At 35.7% G+C, this 12,099-nt stretch overlaps 1 protein-coding gene across 1 annotated transcript in view; it reads right to left on the bottom strand.

Moving 5' to 3' along the window:
• The window catches only part of LOC145988399 (juvenile hormone esterase-like), a 145,444-nt gene that overhangs the window by 23,812 nt on the left and 109,533 nt on the right, over positions 1-12,099 (bottom strand). The window contains exon 8 of the mRNA XM_083123282.1: positions 377-480. Coding sequence (XP_082979408.1) covers positions 377-480 — 104 coding nt within the window. The remainder of the gene's footprint in view (positions 1-376; positions 481-12,099) is intronic.

Genomic DNA, 12,099 nt, shown 5'->3' with positions numbered 1-12,099 from the left:
TGTTCCACCGCTCCACATTTTACACTTTCCCATTGCTTTCTCTTCACCACAGAATACATATAAATTGTATTCTGTTGCTCGATGCTTCGATCGGTTTCAGTAGCATACGCCGGATTGGTCGACAGTTCGTCTTGAGAGTGTCTCTTTAGAGCCATTTCTAAATAGAAATTCTTAGACTTTAACCATAAATTCAAGAAGAAAAATGGCTTGTGTTTTGACGTCACTGCCTTTAACCGTGGAATCCAATGTGTTGATCATGTTTCTTTGATTCTGTACTTTCTACAGTGCAAAACAAGTCACACTGAAGCATAAGAAGGAAAAAAGAAGTTATCAGAAACGAATGCACGAACACTTAGCATGATATGGGATTACTCACATCTATCAATCCAGGTACCATCTTCTGGAAGTCTCCCACATCTTCAGGGTTGAAGAATGTCTTGAGGAACACGTCACCAATGAGTCCCGTTCTGTCGTCAATACCTGAAATGGCATAAGAACTCTCTGCATTGTTCTTGCACCAGAGAAACACTTTGAAATAATAATAATAAAAAAATGCTGTACTTTATTCACCTTGAGTTGGTTGATGCACCCACCATTGATTGATTGATTTGCTTTATTTTATTTCGCCTTTTGTGCCAATTTTGGCTAACTTGAGAAGATGAGGATGAGTGATGGCATGATGAAATTGATGAATTGATACTCACAAACATCCATGCCCAGCCGGGATTCGAACCCGGGAGCTTATTATTGAAAGTCAACACCTATCTCACGAGTGAGTTTTCTCGTTCGGTAGCCAAGTCGGTCGCCAGCCGAAAAGCGAATTATTGAAACTAAACGAGTTGAGCAGCTAACGGATTCGGGGTCTCGAGTTGCATGCGAGTGAAATGTTGGCTGGCAAGAGAGGCTACTGTACCATCAGCCAATGGCGTTGCGACTTTTTCCATCTCGGTCATGCACAGCTGATCGCGGACAATTTTGTTTCGTCTGCAATGAAATACAGAATGAGATGTATCGATACTCTTTTTCACGTATGATCTTAATGCACGGATGTGTTAAGTGTAAAATGCGGGTGACATCGCATACAATTAATGACCGTGCTGTGCCATCTGGAAATAGCAGTAAAACTCTTCCACGGTTGACAAAGATATGAAGAATAAGTGAAGTTCTGTTGCTGCGTAAAGGCAAGTATCCATTCTATTTTTAATATAAAAATAATTATTGTATTTGTTGAATGGAAATCACAGTTATGAGTTTATTAAAACCGTATGCACCATTCATAAGCAAGGATGTCTTCGATCTAATCTAATTTAAATTGTTGCGAACATGAAAAATTGTGCGAAGACGCACAATCTAATAAAACGGTGCCTAGTGGTGAAAAAGTTTAGTTTGGTACACAAAAGTTAATCAGATCTGGATGTTGTGTTACTCACAGACCTCATTTCTATTTTTGCTCGACACCAAAATACTCCAAGCAGAAAGTAACCACAAAAAAATACAACTTGTGCTTATGTGTGTCTGCATTTTGCTTCTTTTCTATTTTAAGCCACTTTTCTTCATTTTTAGCATAATTTTGTTATTCTACTGTGAAAGCTTGTATTACGTACTTTGAATCTCCACCTCTATTTAAGAATGATTTTCATTATTGTTACTGTGTTTTTCCAATTTTCCAATTCCATTGTTATAATGATGCACATTATTTTCTACTTGAATCGAATTCCGTACATCACTATAAGCACATGTTGAACATGTTTCATTATTATTTAACTCGTTTTTATGTGCAGATCGATTTTTCAACATGTTTCTGTAGGCTTACATCAGTAGGTTAGGGTTGGTGCCCTTAGCGTTATAATTATACTCCTATGTGCATACACATACAGTATTACTAATTTTACATTTTAAGTGGGTTTGGATACTTTAACATTTCCACATGTTCCTTGATGTGCTACACAAATATAGAACATTTTTCATACATCAGTGATTTGTGGCAGAGTAGCCTGCACAAGCTACTTTTCACAACAATTCCTCATGAATTAATGCATTCTTCATATTTAAAATGTACAAATTAGTTTGTCGGTAAGAGTTTAGTATATCGGAGACACATTTAAATCGAATATTTTGTTTTGGAATGGTTCGTACTTACCAATTGTGTATTGCGGAACATAGTTCAAGGTGCCATTATGCTTTTTACACGAAAATAAAAAAAAATATTTTCACATACAGAGTACTTCTTTTGATTCATTTCTTCGCTTTCGTAACACACAATATGGCGGGCTGAGGTTGACTATCGTAGTGGGTATACAGTGTTTCCAACCTTCTTCACCAAAAATACCTACTGTCATGTTTGTCACTTGTGCAAATTGTACATTATGCACGGGTAGCTGACGGATAGCCCCACGAACCATTTCCTATAAGGTTAGGTTTGGTTAGGTTAGGCAAGCATATTTTAAAAAAAGGGATTGGAAACACTGACAGGGGCTTACGTTATCAAACGTATGCAGCATCCGGTTGTCGTAGGGCAAGCAAATGAAAGCAATGGCAATTGTGCATCGGTGATATATTTCTCTTAAAAAATACATGATTTCTTGCTCAAATATATTCCACGATGAAAGAAAATACCTTGACGAACATTGTAAACCTTGGAAAAACTCATTTCCGTAAGTAGTTTCTTCTGTAAAATTGAAGAAATGTGTCTCCGATATACTAAACTGTTACCAGTTTCTCTAAATTTACTTTCAGTATTCTAAATGTATTTCTTATCTTTCTGTACAACTTGCAAATTTCATTACACAATCTGATTCATTACTATGTTGGCTAGTGTATTACTTCAGATAGTTATGTATATATTTTTCATTCTAATTCGTTTCATTTTTCTTTCAGCGTTTCAGATTAAGCATTCCCAGAACTCCAACTGAAAGAGGATGGGGAAGTAACATATGGCTTGTGTTTGTGTATGGCTGGTATTGGAGAGGTCTCATCTTGCTGCAATCATCTTCATGCTTGAACCTGGTGTACAAAAAAGGGATAATTTATCATGCATTGAAAAAGAAAATGCATGGCTGCTTCCTCATATATAAACACTACTAACCATTTCAATAAGTATCATGGACTTCGTTGCTTCCGTGCAGAAGAAAAGAAGGTTGGACATGATAAGTGATACCGAAATCACCGATGAAATATCAGTCTCTTGTAAACATTCCGAAACCTACAAAAGACCAGTGAGATGTATTTCTTCAAAATTATGTTATTCAATTTAGGCACCTGGCCAAAATTTAGTGATCAAAATTGCTTTAATATGCCAGGTTGCACTCAAACTACCTGTATTTGTGCTCAGAGTTGGAAAATAAATGTAGTTATATTTTGTGGTCAAGCAGGAAGTTCAAAGTGATTTCAGTACAAATCAGGGATGAACACTGTATCAAACAACTGGTAGTTTCACCATCTGTTTCGCTATTTTTTTAAGCTACTGAGACCAAGTTCTTCCTTTCTCCTGAAGTTTGTAACTATGGTATAACCCATGAGAGAGTATGAACACAGTCAAAGGTCTTACTACTAATGTCTACATGTCTGTTATTCCTAAACAAAAATTGTCCTTGCATGGGCGCAATACTAGATGGAATGGTTAATAGTATTTGCTGATGCTGTGGGAAGGGAGTATATGGAATAAAGTGCCCATAGTTTGAGAAACTTTACTGTGAATGAGATTTGCTCTGTGAAATCATCTTGCTGAACTAAAGACAATGATCTCATGAAGTTGAAACTAGACTATCCCTATTACTTTCAGGTACAAACACAAATTTACAGAGAAGAAAATGTTCATATGTAGGATTCTGGGGGATGTTGAAATGTGTACTGTACTAAAAGACCAGGCATTCCAAATCAAACATGCATAGATATTGTCTTGTCAGCAAGGGTGCTGTGACACTACCATTAATAAGTATAGTGCTCGTTTTCGTTATATATGTGATTGATTGGTTTGGTTTATATTACTTCGCTTTTCTGTCACTTTTGGCTAATTGCAAAGGTGAGGATGAATGGTAATGAGATTAAATTGATGAAGGGACTTTCAAAAAAGAGCACCAATGCCTTGACTGGGATTCAAACCCGACAACCCTAGCATTGTAGCTTGCTGTGCTAACCACTCCGCCACTGAGACTGGCTGTTATACATGTGAGTTTACATAGTTTTCGGTAGTGTAGAAAATTAGAGCATCTACTTAATGCAGCATGTGCTCCAGTTTTGTTCTGGGATTTCAAGTGGAATGATGTGAATTTATTCAGTTGCTTTGTTTATCACAAGAATGTTCTTGAGCTGTTAACATGTTCACTTTAGCTGATGATGTTTTAAAAATGAAAACTGGTTTTAAAATTAAGTTTGTTGCTGCAACCATTCAATCAATTTTTCAACAGTGCTATTAATACATAAGATTTTTTATGTGACCATCACATTCATTGAAACAAAATAAAATAAATACAATTGATACCTGTCTACCCACAAAAATAAACTAAAGTGCAGAAACGTGCATAACTAAAACAGCAAATTTTTTAAAAAAAATTCTTTTCTACTTAGTTTATTACGTACAATAAAAGTGTTTGCTAAATTAGAAATTTTGCTTGGGTATTTTCATCCTTCATTTGAAGTATGTTTGGTACCATTAACCCTCTGTACCTGTGAAATGTTTTGCTGTGAACATTTTCAGTTGTTTTTAGCTCTCTGAAACATGTTTTTGTGAAGTAAAGTACATTTGATACCTTAACGTGTTACTTTACTGTGAAGGAGCACAGCCCAAATACTTCCCGGCAGTGAATATAGCACCCAACAAGACATTCCACAACTATGTTGGGGGCCTTAGGTTTGGAGCTTATAGAAAGTTCCATGTTTTTCATTACTTTAGTGTGCATACAAGCATTTTTTACTAATAAAAAGCAGCAAAAGTATTCAGAGATGGCAGGTTTCTACTTGTGCTGGCCATAATTTGGGTTCAAATATCTGTTATTTGTGTTTTCTGCATGCAATAATCAATTATATATTTCGTAAAGCTTCAAAATTGGTTGATTAAAAAGGATAACTCTCGAAGGGGTACAGTGGTTAAAAGTACATTTCTTCTTATTTTCTGGTGACAGTGGTTTCTGTAACAAAGCTACCTTCATTCATTTGTTGGAACTTGAAAGGACAAATTATGTGGACTGTTCCTTTGAATTATAAGAAATGTTTCTATTTGTGCTTGAAAGTGTTCTCAATTTCTTTCCAAACATACAATAATTCACAAGCAAAATATATTTCAAAGCTTCCTGCAACCCTTTGGCTGACATCCTATGGGTGCGGATGAAAATCTGCTTTGATGTCTTTGTGCTGCTGGCATGAGAAGCGAGACATTCGTGAATGGCTTTTCTGAAAGATCTCTGGTGGTGATTGTTATGTGCATCAAAAGGAAGGAAATGTACTTTACAATTAAGGTGCTGACATTTATCACAGATGAGGTTGACATACATGGTGAACCTTTCTTTCGGTAGCTCTGATAGAGTCCTGGTCGTGCCTGTATTTTTTGCTTAAAATTTTACTTGGTGAACCATCGTCTATGTGAAATGAAATTTCATCCTAACTTGGCTAGCAAAAGTTAATTCTGTCACCATTTCCCTCCCCCTGATACTTTATCAGTTAGCCTTGTTTACACAGCCACCCTTCAGTCTTAATGGTTGTGGAAAGCACCATAGAAGCTGAAGGGCTCTTATTTGGTTGTAAACAACTAAACGTAACATATTCATGTGGTCTACTGAGAATAAATGAAGGTTCTTGAGTGTATGTACTTGAAATTTAATTTGCATGAGGTGAATTGGTCACACACTGAATGCTGTATTCAGCAAAAACCCAATGCCACAGAAACAGCACAACAATCACCCATGTTGATATCCCAAGAAAACCAATTATCACCCATGTTGTTTTATGTTATACATTTTACCTCAAACAGGAAGTTCCATGGTTCCGAAAACTTTTCCATCTGTTCATAAAATGTGCCACTACTATATTCTGGAATATAATTTTTCTTGTATGTACACATTGCTTGCATTGTAGAATTATTTCTCTTGTAGTCTACAGTCATTACAAGCATAAAAACACAGTTTTCATTGTGACGTTTCAGCAGATCATATGCTCCCTTAATCAGACTGTTATTTTTAGTTTTATTTACATTTATAGTAGTTGTATTGATGATATTATTGGCTCACTTATAGCGTACAAATGAAGAGGTTATTTGATTGAACAGCCCGATTTGCCTACACTTACAACAATGCCAAGAGGGGCTTATACCCCAATTCTTCAAGTGTGATATGCTTTCAATCCCAAGAATTTTGAATACTAGTGTAGAAATGAAGAACCCCCCTCAGACAGATTTGCCTATACTCAAAACAATATCAAGAGGGGCATATACCCCAATTCTTCAAGTGTGATATGCTTTTAATCCCCAAGAATTCTGAATTCTAGTGTAGAAATGAAGAACCCCCCTCAGATTGATTCCGCCATGTGTACAAAGGCTGAATCTCTCAGTTTGTTGTTTATAAGCTTGTCAAAAATATGCCCCTCTTGATATTGTTTTGGCTACAGTTGAAATTAAGCCAAAAATGCTCATAAGAGCTTTTGCTCTACAACTTACAGATCTAATTCAATATAGGATTATTTGGACAAAGGCATGCGTGCAAATTGAAGTTTTATGTTCTTTCTAATTTTTAATCAGTTTCATGCCCAGGGCAGTAATTACTTTGCTCAGCAATGTATTAATCTGTCTGGTCAGGAAAATTGATGCATTGCTGAGCAAAGTAATTATTTACCCCAGGCATTAAATTATGCATGCTTGGAGGCTTTTATATGCTGGCATGCAAGAGATATAATCTATACAGCATTATTGAAGTTTCATGCTCTTCCAAGGAAAATTCTTTTTGCATGATAGCTGATGCATGATACCCCTGTCATGCAAGCATGGGTACAATTATAAAAAGCTCTATTCTGTTAATATAAACACTAGTGCAACTTACAGAATATTCATTGCACAGTTCAAAATCCAATTTTGACTGTATTTAGTTGATATAGAGCTCATAGCTCCTGGGTTCTGATACTCAATAAAATGTTGACATAGTCCCATGGCTTATTGTCTTATAAACAAGAGCTCTGGATTTGAATTTTGATAAAATGTGAAGCCTCCCCTGATGGCAAAGTGTTAATATTGCTGCCTTGTAAACAAGAGCTCTGGGTTTGAATCCTGGTAAAATGTGAGGCCTCCCCTGATTGCAAAGTGTTAATATTGTTGCCTTGTAAACAAGAGGCTCGGGTTTGAGCCCTGATAAAATATGTAAGATTGAAATACATGTGGCAAAATAATATCTCCACACGTGAGATTTTGAGAATATTCACTGCTAGTTGATATATAACTGATAGCTCCCAGATCTGAATCCTGGTAAAGTGTGTTATACAACAGCATAATAGAGCAAAATTATTTTATATTGGGGATCACCCGAGCCTAGTTATTGCTGTTGGGTATAAAAGCACCAGCTCAGCCACTAACTGCTGTTATAATTGATTTGGCATATTATCCATAGTTCTGTTTTTTTGGAGCAAGAAATTTTATATAAACAAACAACAAAAATGCCAAATCAAAAATATTGCAATCAGTGTAATAAAAATATATCTAGTTCTAATTGGGCTAGGCACCGGTTTAATTGTGACCGTAAGAAATGCAGAAAGGCCACAAAAATGTGTCCAAGATGCAATAAAATATTAAGCAAGGCATATTACAAAAGGCATAAGTGTAATTCTTATGTACAGTCATCAACATTGCCCCCACAACCATCTACATCTGGCCTGAAAAGGAAGCATGAAGCACCTGTTAATGCTAGAGCAGCAAAGCAGCACGCTATGCACCACCTATTCATAGCAGTTTTAATGGCCAATTAAGGGATCACTGTTTTAAATCAGAGCCAAGATGGGGTATTAAGAATTTTTTGAACAGTATAAATCCTGATGTGCAGGCAATTCTAAATGCACAACATGGCTCTTATAAGCTGTATCTCAAATTGTTTACACAATATAAGAAACCAGATGGCACAAAATTTACACAGCCCCACATAACAGAAACTGTACCTGTATATTCAAATGCAAATTCAGACAAAATAATAAGCAGTTTGATAGATCAATTGAATATTAAACACTCTTAATTTTGCAGCAAAAGAGTCTGGATGGAGCCTATGCGGATCTCCACACAAGTTATATATTAATATTTCTGAATTCAGCCCATTACAAGGTTCTACATATCTGCCATTACCTGCCAATATTAAAAACAAAAAAACCGTGGTTAACATAAAAAATAATGATGAGAAATTCTTTTTGTGGTGTATTTTAGCTGCTTTGTTTCCAGTTTTAGATAATCCTGAGAGAATAAGTTATTATAAACAGCATGAACATATTTTTAATAAAGCAATGAAGGGCTTAGAATATCCAATGTCTGTTCAGAATATTGATAAATTTGAAAAAAAGGCCAGGGATATCAATGGTAAACAATTATCTATTAATGTTTTTATTTGTTCCACTGGTCGTGGCAATTGCTTGATAGCACCTCTCAGAATCAGTACACTTGATGATGATTCTGCTGTTCCGATTGATCTGCTCTTAATTGAAGGGGATGGCACATATCATTACACTCTGATACACAGTCTCGAAGCTTTAGTCAGAAAACAACAAGGCAAATCCAATAGAATATTCAAGTTGTGCCGAAGATGTTTAACTGTATTTGATGGTCAAAAAATGGTGAATGGGGTTCGGGAAGTGAATGCAGAAATTGCTAAAAACAAGTTAATTGAACATTTAAAATATTGTGGCAACCATAAACCTGTTCATATGCTTATGCCTAACCCAAGTGAAAATGCCAAATTCAAAAAGTTTGAAGCCTCGTTGGAACACCCAGCATATATAGTCTGTGATTTTGAATCAAATCTCAAACCTCTTGCATTCTGTAGCCCAGACCCTGAGGAATCTTCAATTACATCATATCAATTACATGAACATTCCAGTTTTTATTATGTTGTTGTACAGGATGGTGTTGTTACTAAAAAAGATTTATACTTGGGACCAGACGCCATCAAAGAATTTGCACATAGAATAGAAAATGAGTGCCATGACATAGCATCTAATGTCTTATTAAAATCAAAACCCATGTTGCCTTTAACAGAGAAACAGATTGAAGATTTCAACAATGCAGAAAAATGCCGGGTATGTAATTCTGAATTTTCAGATACAAATATCAAGGTGAAACACCATTCTCATACAGATGGTAAATTCTTAATGGCCCTGTGTAATAGCTGTAATATTAAGATCCAGAGACCAAAATTTGTCCCCATATTTTGCCATGGAGCATCCAATTATGATTTCCATCATTTGATCAGGTACGAGGGGTTTGACAAGCAGAATTTAAATATTTTAGCTGAAAATGATGAGAAATATATAGCTATTAGCAAGAAAATTGAAGTTAATGGTGTTTCTATTCGCTTAAGATTTCTTGATTCCTACAGAATTCTGTCTGCTAGCCTGGCTACACTGGCCACTCAATTATCTGATGATCAATTCAAAATCACATGTGCCTTGTTTCCAAATCAGGACCTGAAATTAATTAGGCGGAAGGGTGTATATCCATATGATTATGTTACAGATTTTTCTAAATTTGATGAGTGTTCTCTGCCACCACAACAAGAGTTTTACAGCAAAATCAGAGGATCTGGAATCACTGATGATGATTATCACCATGCCCAATTGATGTGGAACAATTTAAAATGCCAGACATTTGGTGATTATCACATGGCATATTTGAAACTTGATGTCACTCTCTTAGCTGATATACTTCAGGCATTTAGAAAATCATCAATGCAAAATTATAAGCTGGACCCAGTGTATTTTTACAGTGCTCCAGGCATAGCATGGTCTGCAATGTTTTTTAACACTAAAATGCAATTGGATCTGATCCAAGATCAGGACATGTATCTGTTTATGGAGCAATGTATAAGAGGAGGCATGGTGCAATGCTCTCAGAGATATGCCAGAGCAAATAACAAATATATTCCTGATTATGATCCAGCACTGCCATCAAATTATATACTGTATGTAGATGCCAATAGCCTCTATGGTTATGCTATGATGGATAAACTGCCAAATGCAGGGCTTGAGTGGGTTGAAGATTTCAACATTAAAGATCTTAAGGATTTTGATGACAGTGACTATGGCCTCTTCTTAGAGGTTGATCTGACAATTCCAGATAATTTACACAACAAATTTTCAGATCTGCCCCAATTCCTGAGGTTGAGTGCTCACCTGGCTCTAAACAGAAGAAATTGATGATGACTCTGGAGCCAAAACAGGGCTATGTCATATATTACAAAAACCTCCAGTTCCTGATGCATCATGGTGTTCAAGTGACCAAAATTGGCAAAGTTTTGAGGTTCAGGCACTCAAGATGGTTGAAGCCATATATTGATACAAACACAGAGCTTCGAACATCTGCAATGAGCCAATTTGATAAGGCCTTGTTTAAATTGATGGTCAATTCTGTGTATGGCAAAACCATTGAAAATGTCAGAAAACATACTGATGTTAAAATAATTACTGACCCCATCCTGAGCAAAAAATTGATTGCAAAGCCTAATTTCAATTATAGAAGAATTTATGATGAAAATTTGGCACTCTTCAACATGGAAAAAACAAAGATTAAGTTTGATAAGCCTATTTATGTAGGGGCTGTGATATTGGAATTGGCCAAATTACATATGTTAAAATTGTATTATAATGTGTTGAAGCCTTTTTATAAGGATCGTGTAAAACTGATGTACATGGACACAGATAGTTTTATTCTTGATATTCAGACAGAAGATGTTTATCAAGATATGTCACAGCCTGAATTGCTTGAATATTTTGATAGCAGTGAACATACAAGGATTCAACCCCACAACAAAAAGATGCCTGGCAAGTTAAAAGATGAGACACTTGGTGATGTTATTGTGGCATTTGCTGGGTTAAGGGCCAAGATGTACAGCTTTGAAACATGTAGTGGTGCTGTTGCCAAAAAGGCCAAGGGCATTGGCAGAGTAACTGTAGACCAAGAGCTTGAATTTAAAGATTATGTAGATTGTCTCAAATCATGTAGCACAATCAGAACATCAGAATCCAGAATTCAGAGTGTGGATCACTTATTGACTACAAATATTGTAAGAAAAGTGGCTCTGGACCCACATGATGATAAGAGATGTATTTTGTCATGTGGCATACATACTCTACCATGGGGTCATTGTGATTTGAAAAATGGGAATCAATGCCCAATTACAGAGCATGATTTGAAATAAATAAACATGCCTATGAACTTATTTGGGTTCAAAAAACAGGCTGTTATGGAAATGCCAACACCACAACCCTCTTCTGATATAATATCTAAACTAAGTGGTTTGTTAATTATTCATCTGAACAGCATACTTACAGATGTTGATGATGAAACAGGTAAAACATTGTACATATTTAACAATAATTTAAATCATTACCAATTACCTGTAGGTGGTCAATTACAATTTATTACAACCCCTGAGGGTAATGTCAAGATTTTAATAGGGAGAAATATTTATTGATTAAGCACTCAAACATGATTTCTGGCACTGTATATACTGTTTCTGCTGGTGATTGTTTATATATTGAGGTCCCTGGATCCTATGACAAGCTTATACTTTTTTTTATAGAATTAAGAATTAGATATTCAATAATAAATAACCACTAAATCAAAATGAATAATAATATATTTGGCCATACAAGACATGAAGATCACAGTGATGAGATTCTTATGCTTGATGTCAGAGTCAAGAAATTAAGAAGTGATTTACAAGCTTTACAAACCACACTGAATGCCAGTCTTCAACTAGAAATTACAAATTTACAATCACAATGCATGGACCCTCTTCTTAAAATTGACTCAGAACTCAAATTGCTGCTTCAGAAATATACTGACTTGGCCACATTGGATAATTTTCAAAGTTTAGAAGAAGCTGTAGCAGCTCTTCAAGCCAAATTTAAGACCCAGGCTAACAA

The sequence above is a fragment of the Lepisma saccharinum genome, chromosome 5 (assembly GCF_977018435.1).
Source record: "Lepisma saccharinum chromosome 5, izLepSacc3.1, whole genome shotgun sequence".
Classification (NCBI taxonomy): domain Eukaryota; kingdom Metazoa; phylum Arthropoda; class Insecta; order Zygentoma; family Lepismatidae; genus Lepisma; species Lepisma saccharinum.
The sequence above is the reverse complement of the archived record's forward strand: the minus strand, read 5'-3'. Positions and strand labels throughout refer to the sequence as shown.